General features: G+C 40.0%; 1 protein-coding gene across 2 annotated transcripts in view; it reads right to left on the bottom strand.

The window, feature by feature from the left end:
• Window positions 1-17,160, bottom strand: part of erich2 (glutamate-rich 2) — a 61,906-nt gene that overhangs the window by 6,147 nt on the left and 38,599 nt on the right. For both annotated transcript variants that reach the window (XM_072259655.1, XM_072259654.1), the window contains 2 exons: window positions 10,700-10,757; window positions 3,943-4,014 (listed from right to left, as the gene is read on the bottom strand). In XM_072259655.1, the coding sequence (XP_072115756.1) occupies window positions 3,943-4,014; window positions 10,700-10,757 (130 nt within the window). The remainder of the gene's footprint in view (window positions 1-3,942; window positions 4,015-10,699; window positions 10,758-17,160) is intronic.

Here is a 17,160-nt window from a genome sequence, read left to right as displayed (position 1 = left end):
TACTGCAGTTGTACAAGGCCTTGGTGAGACCACACCTGGAGTATTGTGTGAAGTTTTGGTCCCCTAATCTGAGGAGAGACATCCTTGCCATAGAAGGAGTACAAAGAAGGTTCACCAGATTGATTCCTGGGATGGCAGGACTTTCATATGATGAAAGACTGGATCGACTATGCTTATACTCGTTGGAATTTAGAAGATTGAGGGGGGATCTTATTGAAACATATAAAATCCTAAAGGGATTGGACAGGCTAGATGCAGAAGATTGTTCCCGATGTTGGGGAAGTCCAGAATGAGGGGTTGCAGTTTGAGGATAAAGGGGAAACCTTTTAGGACCGAGATTAGGAAAAACTTCTTCACACAGAGAGTGGTGAATCTGTGGAATTCTCTGCCACAGGAAACAGTTGAGGCCAGTTCATTGGCTATATTTAAGAGGGAGTTAGATATGACCCTCGTGGCTAAAGGGATCAGGGGGTATGGGGGGAAGGCTGGTACGGGGTTCTGAGTTGGATGATCAGCCATGATCATACTGAATGGTGGTGGAGGCTCGAAGGGCCAAATGGCCTACTCCTGCACCTATTTTCTATGTTTCTATGTAACTCCCAGCACCGTCGCTAAGCATTATGGCTACTGCACAATCTCCAGTAAGTTAGACGTTGTCTATATTTCGGCTGTACTTAATTCAAGAAAATGGGCAATACAGGGACTGCGTAGTCTAATTTATTTTCTCCCCAGGGAACTCCCCTGATCTTAAATTGCTCAAGTTAGTAAGCAAATTGACTGAACGGTAAGAGAAAAAGAGCAGGGATAATGGACATACCCAATTTGTCAGGATGTGACTAGCATGATACTACAAGCGTCCACAATTATCTCACAAAGTTTATAAACAATTTGGCAGATGGGCGAGATAGAAAGCCACATATCCAGGTTGTCAACAATATAAGCCATTGTAAAGAGTGTAGATAATAAGCCTTAAATCCCAACAAAAGTTAATGTATTAACCAAATGAATAAAACTGTGGCAAACTTGAATACAACATGGGCATAGGAGTCACTGAGCTACAAAGAAGTTCAGAAAAGAAACAAAATGCTAGCATTTATATTGAAATACTGAGTACAAAGGAGTAGAAGTGATCTAACAGCTCTGTGAAGTTAAAACTAAAGCATACCTACAGTTTTGGTCACTGCAGAAGAAAGGCATCTGAATGCCACAGATTATGTTATGAAATTAGATTAAATTTAAGGTTTTTTTTCTGAATTGAATGTTTATGAGTGATTCCATTGACATTTTCAGAAATTAATAAGAGTTATAGGCTACATGCAGATACTTGATTTCTTCTAGTTGGGCTTCTCAGGACTGGGGCCTGACTTTACAGGAGTGAAGTTAGAAAACACTTCTAGACTGAGTGATTAATCAAATCCAACTACTTTCTCTCTGTATACTGTTACTAACAATCAGCAATGCACAGATTAATTGTTAATTGTAAGCTTTGGTTTTAAAATTAAAAAAAACCCTTGTCACTTAGAAGTCCAATTAAGATGAGGAAAGATACTGTGAATATCTCCCTCAATTTAATGTGTTACCATTAATCACTTGTTGTGGTGCTGGTTAAGCAGTCATTTGGCAACCATATAAGTCAAGTCAAAGATCAAAATCAAGCCTATTAAATCTCTTCTTTAATACTTTCATACTCAGTCTCCATAAAATGGTGCTTAAATTGACCCAAGATATTGCAGATAATGAATTGAACATCCGATGTCAACGGCAGATGCAACCTCAATGGCTCTCCACAAGGCTTTAGAGCACCTGGACAACACAAACACCTACATTAGGATTCTGTTCATTGACTATAGCTCAGCAATTAATACCATCATTCCCACAATCCTGATTGAGAAATTGCAGAACCTGGGCCTCTGTACCTCCCTCTGCAATTGGATCCTTGACTTCCTAACCGGAAGACCACAACCTGTGCGGATTGGTGCTAACATATTCTCCTTGCTGACAATCAACACTGGTGCCCCTCAGGGGTGTGTGCTTAGCTCACTGCTCTACTCTCTATATACACATGACTGTGTGCCTAGGCATAGCTCAAATACCATCTATAAATTTGCTGATGATTCAATTATTGTTGGTAGAATGAGGTGGTGATGAGAGGGCGTACAGGAGTGAGATATGCCAACTAGTGGAGTGGTGCCACAGCAACAACCTGGCACTCAGCATCAGTAAGACGAAAGAGCTGACTGTGGACTTCAAGAAGGGTAAGACGAGGGAACACATACCAATCCTCATAGAGGGATCAGAAGTGGAGAGTGTGAGCAGCTTTAAGTTCCTGGGTGTCAAGACCTCTGAGGATCTAACCTGGTCCCAACCTATCAATGTAGTTATAAAGAAGGCAAGACAACGGCTAATCTTTATTAGGAGTTTGAAGAGATTTGGCATGTCAACAAATACATTCAAAAACTTATATAGCCGTATCATGGAGAGCATTCTGACAGGCTTCATTATTGTCTGGTATGGAGGGGCTACTGCACAGGACCGAAAGAAGCTACAAAAGGTTGTAAATCTTGTCAGCTCCATCTTGGGTACTAGCCTACAAAGTACCCAGGACATCTTCAGGGAGCAGTGTCTCAGAAAGGCAGTGTCCATTATTAAGGACCTCCAGCACCCAGGGCATGCCCTTTTCTCACTGTTACCATCAGGTAGGAGGTACAGAAGCCTGAAGGCACACACTCAGTGATTCAGGAACAGCTTCTTCCCCTCTGCCATCCGATTTCTAAATGGACATTGAAACTTTGGACACTACCTCACTTTGTTTTAATATACAGTATTTCTGTTTTTGGACTTTAAAAATCTATTCAATATATGTAATTGATTTACTTGTTTATTTATTATTATTATTTATTTTATTTATTATTTTTTTTTCTCTCTCTGCTAGATTATGTATTGCATTGAACTGCTGCTGCTAAGTTAACAAATTTCACGTCACATGTCGGTGATAATAAACCTGATTCTGATGCATGCATAACATACAATATGTAGTGATCAAAATGACATGAGATAGAAAATCAGTCATATTTTACAAACTTTGTATTTTATGTTAGAACCAGATCACTGGGTCTACCTCATGTTCCTATGAAGATTCTTGTTAATGATGATTTCAGGCAACTTTTTGAAATTAAAATGTACAAAGTATAACTAATTTTGAACCTGTTCATTTCTATTTGTAACAACGAACAATCAATTTTTAGAACTCTCGGCCAATACAAAAATTGCAGAACTGAAGTCATATTTGAATTGCATATATCATGTACTTAATTATAGAGATCACAGAATCTATTATTGTTACTTGATTACTTCATTATTAACAGATACAAATCTCTCTGCTTATTAATAATAACATTTATTCAAAATATTAAAATATTTTTAAGAGCCATAATCTTAATTTTCTCCATTAAATCACTGGTGTTTTATTCTTTTCTTCTACAGATAACATGCAAGTTTTGTCTATACATACACTTCTGTTAACATAATATTTAACAAAAATGATACTATTTCTAAATTATACCAGGAATTAAAAATATCTCCAGATAATCAGTGGTGCACTTGTTCAGAACTGAAAAGTTCTTTTAAAGGTTAATAGTCAATTAAAAATTCTGCGTTACTAAGCATATTATTTTCCAAAAACCTTGTGATAATGTGAACTAACAAGCACAAGTTTCTATCTTTCAGGACGCTTACTGCATGTAAGGCGGTTCTGACAAAGGATCACCTATCTAAAATATTAACTGTTTCTCTTTCCAAAGGGCCGTATGCATAAATATATAAACTCAGCATCAAGAGAAAATATTTTTCAAGGTTGATTTTCATATCATACCATACTTCTTACTGAAGATTCAAATCATATCGATTGGGTAAAAGATGTAAAACAGCTTTTATTCAGCTTACCCAACTGTAATTTCTTTTCCAGAAGTACCTCAAACTGTTTGGCCTCTGAATTTTCAGGCTCATAGAAGAGAACTATATATACAATAAAGAACAAAATAAAATTATTCTTCTCGCTACTTTAAGCAAGAAATTTAATAGTGAAATGATTATATAATAAATATGCAGATGATGTAGCAGAATTTCTGTTGGAAATCTCCGTGTACTATTATGCAACTTCTTACACTTTTTTGCTTCCATTTTCACCCTTACTACCTCATTAAACCTTTGATCAGCTCCCTGTACAACTTATCCATACTGGCCTTATCCTATCACAAATGTTCTCTTTATCCTATTCATCTTTGCCACACTTTCTGAACAACTTAAAACTAACACGTTTTCACCTCTCTTTTCCAATTCTAACAAAGGGCCTTCAACCCAAAACATTACCTCTGTCTCTCCCTTTCTCTCTCTTTATCTCTACAGATGTTGTCGAGCCTGTTGAGTTTCTTCAGTCGTTTCTGTTTTTAATAACTTGGAGTTTCAGTTCTCATTTGGTTTAAATAACCAAACCATTTAGAAGCAAATTTAAAACACTTTACCAGAAACTAGGTAACTGCTAATCCACATCTAATCACCCTGTTGGATAGGGTGCTCAGTCTCAATCACTTCAGGAATAATCATGCATGGTTTGAGTACATAATTCTTCCTTTATTTTATTAACATAATAAGTGGTTTAATACTTCATAAATGCTAAACTATTTTCGTGCTAATGGAGAGAAAGAGTTCTATGCACTCCGGACTATCACTTTACAAATACAGACTTTTACATTGTTGAAGATGAATCTGAATGGTCAAGGCCTGATCTCTATACCAGGAGCAGATGAAGGGCCTCTGAAGAAATAATGATGACGAGGTAGGAACAAGGCAGGAAAAAAATCCTATGAAATCAAGGATTTGCCAAGGTTATTTCTCTTTAACATAGAACTGCACCTCACAAACACAGCTACATCAACCACATTGAAAATATCAATTCACATACACAGCAGCCAGTTTCCTAGCTATCTTCTTACACTCATCACTACCTCACTGCCCCAAAGGCTTCCCAAGGAAGACAAGAAGAACCTCCACTTCATATGCAAGTGTGTCAACCAGGCTGTAACCCGTGCGGTAGTGAAAGTTATCATGCTGTATAAAATTTTATATTCTGAGATACAGCATGGTAAGAGGCTCTTCCGCCCAAAGGGGCCGTGCCACCCAATTACACATGGGAGGGAACCAGAGCACTCCGAGGAAAACCACGCGGTCACAGGGAGAATGTATAAACTCCCTACAAATAGCTGCAGAATGTATGTTGAATCTGCAGTTCCTTCCCTAATTTCAACAGGTGTCTTGTCTGTGCTCATCTGCATGTTTACAGATACACCTCCCAACAGTGCCGAAGAGGAGGTGTATCTGCGAACCATCTTTTTACCTTTATCATGATTGGCTCTCTTGATGCTAATGATTCTGGTGCCATCTCTGCTGCCACCACCAAACAATCCCACAGAGGAACAACATGCAGCAATGGGAGTGAGAGAATGAGGGGGAATGTGAACATACCATTCCATTGTGGTTGACATCTCCAATCATTAGCTCAGATATCAGCCCTTCAAGGGTTCAACAAGCAGGATAATAGATGAATATTCTATGTGGAAGACATCTAACGATGATAGTCCATCATGAGAACATGAGAAATAGGGAAGCTGGTGTGCCAGACCCACAAGGGAGAAATCATATATTGAAGTAACGAGAGATTGCAGAATTTCAAAGTGCAAAGAGGTCTGTGTATTCTTGTGCACGATCATTAAAAGGCTAGTATGCAGCCAAAGCAAATATTTCAAAAACTAACAACAATGTTATCATTTATTATTAAATGAATTCAAGTTAAAAATAGGGATGTTACAATTCAGTTATATAAATGTAATGCCATGTTAAATCATTTTACCAGTTTTCAGCAAAAGCAGTGTGTCCTGCTGGTAGAATGTTTTGGTTTTGGCTAAGATAAGAAGCCCTGCTGTTCTACTTAGGAATGTTGTGTCAGCCAATCAGGACAGTGGGATCTGGAGAAATTTCTAGAGAGAGCAGGGTGGAGAGAGCATTTTGATGGACACTACTCTGGTTTGGGGTCTTTTTGGGAGGAGCTGCAGAGCAGGACAGAAGGGAAGATGCCACAGAATGCTGTGGAAAGGAGAGTCCTCATTGTAAGAAGTACTTTGTGCAGATAAATGTCTGCAAGAAGGAGGGCCAGTACTCCTGACAGAGAGTCAGTTTGTTCGAGATGGAATTTAAAGGAAGTTCGGACTGTGGCTGGGGCTTTCATGCAGACTGTGGTTTCGATGCCAGGAATAATGGTTATACCCATCTTTGGAAGAGATGAGCTCCAACAGTCATGTGGACATTTAGATTAGTTTAACTGTAATGAGCCCTCTTATTTATTTTCTGTTAATAACCATTTTGATAAAGCTGAAATGAGCAAATATACTTCCTTTACAAGTTTATGCAGTGTATGCTCTATTACTTCTTGCTAACCGATAATTGTGTATGGGCAGCAGTTACACAGCATTCGCTCACAGCATTTACGCAGCTTTAATCGGAACATCATGACATTCCTGTTTGATTGAAACCAAAATCATACTGACCTTGACATAAATGCTTATGAAAGGTGGCCTTCTCTTCACTGAGAAATGTGGCTGTTAGCTGAGTTAGCTATTGAGCCAAGTTTGCATATGAGACTGGTGAGGGGGCGACATAAGGTATTGATAAGACCAATTTTTTCATATTTTAATCAATTTATTTATTATTTTCTTTTAAAGATTAGCTTTATTTGTCACACGTACATTGAAACGTACAGTGAACTGCATCTTTTGAGTCAATGACCAACCCAGTCTGAGGAGGTGCTGGGGGCCGGCCGCAAGTATCAGCATGCTTCCGTCACCAACATAGTAAGTTGTGAGCAGGCTAACCCTAACCTGTATGTCTTTGGAATGTGGGAAGAAACCAGAGCACCTGGAGGAAACACATGCAGTCACAGGGAGAAAATACAAACTCCTTATGACAATGGCAAGAATTGAAGCTCGATCTTAAAGCTGTACAGCGTTACGCTAAGCGCTACGCTCGCTGTGCACCCTCTGGACTACCATACGAATCTGGAGTACTGTGTACAATATTGATGTCCTTATTAAAGACAATAGTGCTTGGAAACAGAACAGAGGAGGTTTACTAATTGAGTACCTAGAAAGGATTGGTTGTCTTATGAAGAAACCAACCATAAGACAAGGAAGACTAGGAAGTATCTACTAAATTGAAGGAGACTTGAATGAAACTTATAATACCTTGAGGTGTACTGATAGGCTTCACATGGGAGAATCTTGATCTGGGGTCACTGTTTGTAAATAGGAGTTGCTCATTTAAGATACTTATTTATTTTTCTTCAGAGAGTTGAGAGTTTTTGGAATTCTGTTACTTAAAAAGCAATGGAAGTAAAGTCTTAACGTTTTTAAGACAGAGACAACTGGAGTTGAGGTTATGGCCAGATCAACCAAAATTTCATTAAATGGTGGAGCAGCCTCAAGGGCTGTTCCTGTGGCCTATTCCTGCTCCTAATTCAAATGTTTTTCCTTCTCCAGCATACTTGCCCAGGGACTATTCTAGGATAACAGACATGGGAGGGCTAATGCCCAGTGCTGTCAATCTCCATAAAGTCTTAAACTGCTCACAGGATATTTGGGGAGCCAGAATTGAATCCTATTCAGTTTGGAAGTGATGCAATTTCTTAGTGTCAACCAATATTAACATTCTTACTGGAGGCGGATTAAAATAATTTCTGCTGTCAGTGAGGCAGGTGGAGGTCTTCAAACCCTTCATTCGACATGCTGCACAAGTCAGAGCTCTGCTTGTTGTCACCAGTGAAGACTGCTACTCAGCAATAGATCAGAATTTCTGCCTTGCAGGGGTTGATCATCAATACCGTTATGAGTCTGGAGGTAGGGAGAATCCTCATGCTGTAGACAATGGCTAGATAATATGGTTGGTACAAGGTTTGATTACCAAGCAACTCCTCAAATGGAAGGTGGAATGTTTCAATGGAAAGGACCACTTTTTTTCCACTAGTTCTGAGGACTTTGCATAATGTAGGCACTCTTATATTCCAGACTTTCTCCTACAATCCTACATTTGCTCTGTTCTTTGCAGTGGTGAAGGCATATTTTGATTACTTTATTCTGTGCAGTTCTATTCTTCTAATAGTGTTTGATGCAGCAATATTTATATGCATGGTTAAGGATTAGCACAATCTCTTATGTTTACCTTAAAGAAAAGAATTCTCTGGACTCAGTACTACAGTTCTGGCAGGGTGATTAGCTGCCAAGTTTACTGAAGTTCAGCTGAGAATGTCACAGACTTAAAACACTGCAACCTTGTGCATAAGAGAGATAGTGAATTTTGTGAATGGCAATCAAATACCAGGAACAGAGAGAACATTACTCTTTAAGAATTCTTTATGAAGTCATTTAATTGGACTGAATGACTTTTTGATATGTTGAGAAACTCTCTTGACTGCCGCTGATTTGGATGAAATCATTTCAGTGGAGTCTTTCACTAATCATCAAGGTTCACTAAAACCTGAAAACAGAAAGTCATTTTCTTATTAATTTCTTTCTTTTCCATTGCTTTGTCACTGCTCAACATCTTACCAAGGAATGGTGTCATTTATTGAAAAGTGATCAGATGTTACAACTAACATTTTGAAATTGTCAATATTGGCTATTGGTTTTATTAGAGTAGTGACAATATTTTAAGTCTACAGCATTTGCACTGTAGAGTGGAGGTCAAACTATAACTTCTCAGCATTGGTCCTCGGCAACTAAACACCAAAATTAGGCATGCAAAGAAGGTCAGTCAATTCCCAAGTTATCACTGATGTAATATGTTGAAAATATGGACTGAGGTCTTTTCTGAGCTTAGTAGCTACTGATCAGTAGGCTTGTCCAGAGCGAACTTCACCTCACTGCTAACTACCAACATTCTCTTATAGAGTCAAACTGCAGAGAGATATGCCCTTTGGCACACCATATTCAAGCTAACCATCAAGAACCCATCTATGTTAATCACTTTCATCAGCATTTGGTCTGTAGGGTTCTACGCCTTGGCAATTCAAGTGTCATCTAAATACTTTTTCAATCCGAGAGACCCTACCTCCATCATCCATTCAGGTAGTTCATTCAGAGTCCATCCATTCTCTGCGTGGGAAAATATTCTTATTACCAAGTTAGTTTTGGATCCAATTTGCCTACTTGAAGTAAATGGTGATCCCTCTTGATGGTGAAGTTACAAAGCATGCAGTAGGTGATGATGAAATATAGAACTCGCTCTGCAGAAACTGCAGTTTGACCCTGGAGAGGTACAGTCATTGGATTTACACCCTGAGCACCCTGATGACATTGTACATGAGGCACCTGATATTCCTGAAGGAATGGTTTAAAATGTACTCTGTTATACTAGTTCAGAGAGATGGGAATGATAAACTAAGGAAGTGATAAACTAAGGAGGTGAGGATAGCCTTTACTCTCCGAGATTCAACTTTAAACATAGATAAATCTGGCAAATAACATGGACTGCTCAAGATTCAGTGAACTCCCTGAATATACAGTATTGACTATAAGGTAACTTTTTTCATGAGCTATAGTCTCAAGAAGCCTACTTCATGCACTTCACATGGAGCTCTAGGCTCTCAAGGGGAGCTGAAAATGCAGTATGATTCTGATCACCACTATACCTCAGATTAGCAAATTTCCCTTGGCCAAAACAGGCTTCCTCCTTCACATACCCAGCTTGTGTCTCTCTAAGATTGGTCACCTATAGTCCTAATTTGGATTATGCATTTTAAAACATTGTATATTATTTTCAGGAGGTTCCTTAACGTTGTCATAGTTGGGGGAGATAGTGGGGATAAGCTCCCGCTATCTATTAAATGCTTCCAATGGCTTGCATCTCAAATAGTGTCTGACAACGCAGCTCCCAGCCTTCATGTATGGTTTAGCTATGTAGCCCTGTTGGAACTGTTTCTACTGGTAGAAAAAGGGGCAAAAGCATGTTACTGGTGCCTTAAAACTAGTCACTTCAGGCAGATGGGGCTCATTAACCATGGTTGGCAGCTCATCTAGGAGAAGGAAAACTCTGATCTCAAACCTCCAACCTCCCTTACTTTACGGCTATACCCACTCATGAGAAAGGCTTTGGGAGTAAACCCTGAGGAAAAAATCTGGAGCTGCAGTCTCTAAGGCAGTACTACATTGAGCTCAACACTGACTGGTAAATCCTGCGACACCGCTGGTGCCAAACTATATTGGTCTCTGCCATTACTTGGGTTCATCAATCAGCTGTGTGGAGACGGGAAGTCTGCTGCACGGGCAACAGCTTGCTCTCCATATTGTATTGCCCAGGCTTGCGTATTACATAGGCAGCTAGGAAGCAATATACATAGTTGACCCTGACTAAAGGAGGACCTCAATTTTCAGGATGAATGCTGACCAGTTGTCCTGAGAAGAGAAAATTGTGAATTCCACAAAACCTGGTTTCAATTGACACAACTTTTTATATCACTGTGAATTTATTTTCATTTAAAATACTTAAAAGATAAATGTTTATTTTACAATTACTCAATTGTAAAAGAAACATTTGAAAAGTATTTTAAAAAATCCTAAATCATAGTAAGTACTCAGAGGTAATTTTTTGTACTTACTCATTTGGCAAAGCTTACTTGACAGCTTGTAGTCTCGGTCCATTATTGCTTTCAAGAACTACCAAAACAAGAGCACAATAAAAGTAGTACAGTTTTTGTAATTAATGCAATGGCACCTGTAATTTCATGAAAAATATTCCATTGCTCTCTTAATTATAACAATCAACACATAACCTGGTAATCAAATGAGAAATGGCAAAGTATTTAAGTAAAAAGGCAGATAGTAAAAACACAAATCTGTGGTGTTATTATAGTTTAAAAACGCAAACAACAGGAATTCTGCGGATGCTGGAAATTCAAGCAACATACATCAAAGTTGCTGGTGAATGCAGCAGGCCAGGCAGCATCTCTAGGAAGAGGTGCAGTCGACGTTTCAGGCCGAGACCCTTCATCAGGACTAACTGAAGGAAGAGTGAGTAAGAGATTTGAAAGTTGGAGGGGGAGGGGGAGATCCAAAATGATCCTCTCGTATCCCTTTTGCCTATCACCTGTCTGATCCTCTTGTATCCCTTTTGCCTATCACCTGTCCAGCTCTTGGCAAACCTCCATCTCCGCCGCATCTGCTCTCAGGATGAGGCTTTTCATTCTAGGACGAGGGAGATGTCTTCTTTTTTTAAAGAAAGGGGCTTCCCTTCCTCCACTATCAACTCTGCTCTTAAATGCATATCCCCCATTTCACGTACATCTGCTCTCACTCCATCCTCCCGCCACCCCACTAGGAATAGGGTTCCCCTGGTCCTCACCTACCACCCCACCAGCCTCCGGGTCCAACATATTATTCTCCGTAACTTCCGCCACCTCCAACGGGATCCCACCACTAAACACATCTTTCCCTCCCCCCGCCTCTGCATTCCACAGGGATCGCTCCCTACGCGACTCACTTGTCCATTCATCCCCCCCATCCCTCCCCACTGATCTCCCTCCTGGCACTTATCCATGTAAGTGGAACAAGTGCTACACATGCCCTTACACTTTCTCCCTTATCACCATTCAGGGCCCCAAACAGTCCTTCCAGGTGAGGCAACACTTCACCTGTGAGTCGGCTGGGGTGATATACTGCATCCGGTGCTCCCGATGTGGCCTTTTATATATTGGCGAGACCTGACGCAGACTGGGAGACCGCTTTGCTGAACACCTACGCTCTGTCCGCCAGAGAAAGCAGGATCTCCCAGTGGCCACACATTTTAATTCAACATCCCATTCCCATTCTGACATGTCTATCCACGGCCTCCTCTACTGTAAAGATGAAGCCACACTCAGGTTGGAGGAACAACACCTTATATTCCGTCTGGGTAGCCTCCAACCTGATGGCATGAACATCGACTTCTCTAACTGCCGCTAATGCCCCACCTCCCCCTCGTACCCCATCTGTTACTTATTTTTATATACACATTCTTTCTCTCGCTCTCCTTTTTCTCCCTCTGTCCCTCTGAATATACCCCTTGCCTATCCTCTGGTTCCCCCCCCCCCCCGGGTCTTTCTTCCCGGACCTCCTGTCCCATGATCCTCTCGTATCCCTTTTGCCTATCACCTGTCCAGCTCTTGGCTCCATCCCTCCCCCTCTTGTCTTCACCTACCATTTTGGATCTCCCCCTCCCCCTCCAACTTTCAAATCCCTTACTCACTCTTCCTTCAGTTAGTCCTGACGAAGGGTCTCGGCCCGAAACGTCGACTGCACCTCTTCCTAGAGATGCTGCCTGGCCTGCTGCATTCACCAGTAACTTTGATGTGTGTTATTATAGTTAACTGTATCAGGAGTCAATTTAATTAACAGTACAATAATAATATTGCAACCTGGCTACAGCTCCAGTAAGGCAAAATTTAGCTTTAAAATCTTCAGCTTATCTGAGGAAGCCATAATCAAATGGACTGTAAAAAAAAACCTAAAATGAGGCTACATCTACATTTTCACAGGATTAAAAAAAAATGCAAATGAAAGATTACATTCCAAATTGTGGGATTAGCAATGCACATGAATTTGACTTAAGGATACTAAAATATCAGTTCTTGAGGTTATTTGTCGGAGTAGATTTACTACATGGAATGCCCCAAAGTCAGCAGCCAAGGTATGCTGCATTCAAAATGAATTTGTCAATTCTAAAGCTTATATCAAGTGAAGAGCAGTAAGCTTACAGGAGGCAACAAAAAAATGACAGAATTTGACAGAACAAGTGCTCACAGAATTATGATAAATAAAATCTGTTAATATTAGTAGGAAGGTAAAATTACACAAAATCTCATGAAATGGCTTTGAATTACTAAGTGTTTTGCCAAATGAGATCTGCTAGTCATATCAGCAGAACTGTTATCCCATGTGTAGTCCTAAGACCAGCACCCACATGTTCCAAGTCACCAATTTTGAAACAATATGAACTGTGGTCCAAGTATTCTACTTATTAAGAAAGTTACTTCTCTGCATCAATACATGCAATGTTCTGTTACTTGACATATATTCCCGTCAAATTTTTAATCAAGTATGTCTTTGAAAGTCACATTAATTCCTGAACATTTTGACCATTACATGGTATTAACTAATTCAAAATAAACTGTACTAAAGCAAGATTGAAAATTTAAAAGATTTTCCATGGCATCATTCACATGGAAATGTGCTTTTAACAACAGCGATATAATCAATACAAGCAGTCCCCAGGTTATGACAGAGTTCAGTTGTTAAGAACTGTTTATAACCTGAACTGTTTGTAAGTTAGAAATGAATACCAACAGTGGGCAGAAGAGGATCAAAGAAGCAGCTGAGATGGGAAAGTGAACAGGCAAGGGAACAGTGGCCGCCAGCTGGCCTCACTAATGCAGTGAGTGAGCAAGTGAGTCTGTTCAACACTGTCAGCTCTTATTGCCCCATTCCCACCTGGCAGAAGACATCTGCAACTATATAGCAGCCATCAAATTCATCCACATCCATCTCACAGGTGCTCATGAATCGGGCAAACATAACCAAGGAGGACCTATAATCATACTTCAAGATTATTGCCCACTTTTCTTGGGAAAAAATATTGGGTTAATTCTCCCATTTCTTCATTCACATGATAAGTTTGCCACTGAAAAGTCACCATTTGTTTTTCTTCCCCAATTATCAGCTGAGAGTGTTTTTTAAAGGCCATTTAAGAAGATGGCAGAGAGTCAATTATACCTGTAAATCTGGATATAGGTTAACCTAGAAAAGATTGACATTAAGGGCATTAGTGAAGTTGGTGGCAATTTAGAAGTTTCACAGTCACCATTACTACTTTCATCATCATATTCCAAATTTATTTAATTAGCATTTATTCTCTGGTTGCTGTTGGTGGGATTCCTGCTCTCATTTCTGGGTAAAGAGTCTGAGTATGAATCTAATAAAATAAGCGCCATTCTATCATTCCTATAATGATGCTATTAATCAAATCACAAACAAGAGAAAATCTGGAGATGCTGGAAATCCAAGCAACACACACAAAATGCTGGAGGAACTCAGCAGGCCAGGCAGCATCTATGGAAAAAAAGTGCAGTTGACATTTCGGGGCGAGACCCAGAACGTCAAATGTACTTTTTTCCATAGATGCTGCCTGGCCTGCTGAGTTCCTCCAGCATTTTGCATGTGATGCTATTAAGTTATAATTGACTTATGCACGACAAAGACCCAAGATGTAACTAAAGAGTTATGTTTATTGGTGTTTTGAAAAAATAAGTGAAACAATTAACCCAATTGCTTATTAGTAGCACCTGACAATTCCAATTTGTGTCAATGAAGTCCTTTGTTACATTTTAGAGAAGTTTTCCAACACTAATTATTGCAGGAATCTTGGCTGCTTGTAGCCCAACTCTCTCCAGCCACTTCATCAACAGTATTCCTACCATAAAAAGATCATAATTGTAGAATGTTTGCTGAAAAGTGTGCAATGTTTAATAAGTTCATAATGCCTCTATAGGATGAAGTACTGTACACCTGCAGTAGCAAGATCCAAAATGACATGCAGGTTGAAAAATTACTGAATACCTTTGTGCTACAAAAGTGTCAGGCAGGGATGGCCATCTCCAATAAGAGAAGGTCTAATCAATAATCCTCAGTATTCAAAAGCATTACCCTCATTGAATGCCAACCATCATATCCTAGAATCCACATTGACCAGAAAATCAACCAGTCAAGTCACATAAATCCTGTGGCTCTGAGAGGCCAGAGGCTGACATATTTGCAGAAGGTGACTCACCTTCTGACACTACAGAGTCTTTCCATCATCTACTAGGTACTGATCAGAAACATGGTGAAATGTAGCTAACTTGTTATAGTCATAGTCATACTTTATTGATCCCGGGGGAAACTGGTTTTTGTTACAGTTGCACCGTAAATAATAAATAGTAATAAAACCATAAATAGTTAAATAGTAATATGTAAATTATGCTAGTAAATTATGAAATAAGTCCAGGACCAGCCTATTGGCTCAGGGTGTCTGACCCTCCAAGGGAGGAGTGGTAAAGTTTGATGGCCACAGGCAGGAATGACTTCCTATGACGCTCTGTGCTGCACCTCAGAGGAATGAGTCTCTGGCTGAATGTACTCCTGTGCCCAACCAGTACATTATGTAGTGGATGGGAGGCATTGTCCAAGATGGTATGCAACTTAGACAGCATCCTCTCTTCAGACACCACCGTGAGAGAGTCCAGTTCCATCCCCACAACATCACTGGCCTTACGAATGAGTTTGTTGCTTCTATTGGTGTCTGCTACCCTCAGCCTGCTGCCCCAGCACACAACAGCAAACATGATTGCACTGGCCACCACAGACTCGTAAAACATCCTCAGCATCATCCGGCAGATGTTAAAGGACCTCAGTCTCCTCAGGAAATAGAGAAGGCTCTGACCCTTCTTGTAGACTGCCTTAGTGTTCTTTGACCAGTCCAGTTTATTGTCAATTCATATCCCCAGGTACTTGTAATCCTCCACCATGTCCACACTGACCCCCTGGATGGAAACAGGGGTCACCGGTACCTTAGCTCTGCTCAACTCTACCACCAGCTCCTTAGTCTTAGTCTGGAGGACTGCTGTTCTCACAACAATCAAAAAGTGGAAGAAGTATAGGGTAAAACAGCTGGTTGACTAACACTTCTTTCACTACTGTTAACATTCCCTTCACTACTTGCGCACCACAGTTGTGATACTCCACCATTACTTTCCAGGAATACTCTGTCTACACATCTCAAACAATGATCTCTACCTCCATTTCTGGAAGGGCAGAAGATACATGGTAACCTTCTAATCCCTCTCAGTTGCATATCATCTTAACTTGGAGGTATATCTTTGTTGTTCATTGTCACAAGGTCTAAATCAAATGCTCCCTCCTTAAGTGTTTTGTACCTTTATCAGAAGAACTGCAATGTGCAAGGTGACTCACTACCAAGGAAAATGTAACACGTGCAACAAATTTGCGAATGACTTTGTGGGTTAATGTAATTGGTGGAAATGTACATAATTCACAACCACCAACATTGAGTTGGGGTTTCACTTTAAGAGGCTGGTCTGATATGATGACATAATTACGTTAAGGGTTTTTAGTGTGATTTGAGTTTAGTGTTTTGGCGTCAATAAATCAGTTGCTATGGCTTTTCTGAAATATAAAACAAAAACCTGCAACATATGTTCAAAGATTCAAAGTACATTTATTATCAAAGTATGTATGCAATATGCAACCCTAAAATTCGCCTTCCCCACAGACAGTCATGGGACAAAGAAGAACTAACCCGTTCAAAGAAAAACATCAACCATCAAACCCCTCCCCATGTACAAAAAAATCGTGTAAATGGAAATACAAAAAAACCCAAGCAAAAACACAGAACATAAAGCAAAATCAAAAGGCATATTTCAGTACAGTTCATTATCTGCAGGCTGCCTGATTCAAAAATTGCCCAAAAATAGTAACAAAAACGAGCAACCAGAACTAGAACACATCATAAAACTAAGAGTCCAAGTCAATTAAAACTTGCTACGGCAACATCCAGAGACAACATCGAGGGAGAGAGAGATCACTCGAATGCAAGGACCTCCCTCGGGAGCAGCAAGCAACAGACTGCCATGTACAGCCACCTTTTCCAGCAGCAGCAAGTGAGAGGCTAGTAGACGGCACTCATATTCCGCACCGGCTTCAATGATTTCAGTCTTCCTCGGCACTTTAATTGGCGAGATTGGTGAGAGATGAAGTCAATCATGCACTCAAGCCCCACCTTCTGGCTTCCTGGCCTCTATGCAACACAGCCTCGCGGAAGATTGCAATAATCTTCAATAGGATTCAGATGGGCTGGTAGAATGAGCATATAGTTGGCAAGTGTAATTTAGTGCTGAGAAACCTGCTGTTACGTTGTGGTAGGGATAATGAGATTAGGCATTATCAATCAGAAAACATTTCTGAAAGGATTGTGAAAGCAGAGACATCTGAGGTTATATATACATTATGCATTGAGTTAGGACAGACTGAA

This window comes from Mobula birostris, chromosome 6, assembly GCF_030028105.1.
Source record: "Mobula birostris isolate sMobBir1 chromosome 6, sMobBir1.hap1, whole genome shotgun sequence".
NCBI lineage: Eukaryota > Metazoa > Chordata > Chondrichthyes > Myliobatiformes > Myliobatidae > Mobula > Mobula birostris.
The sequence above is the reverse complement of the archived record's forward strand: the minus strand, read 5'-3'. Positions and strand labels throughout refer to the sequence as shown.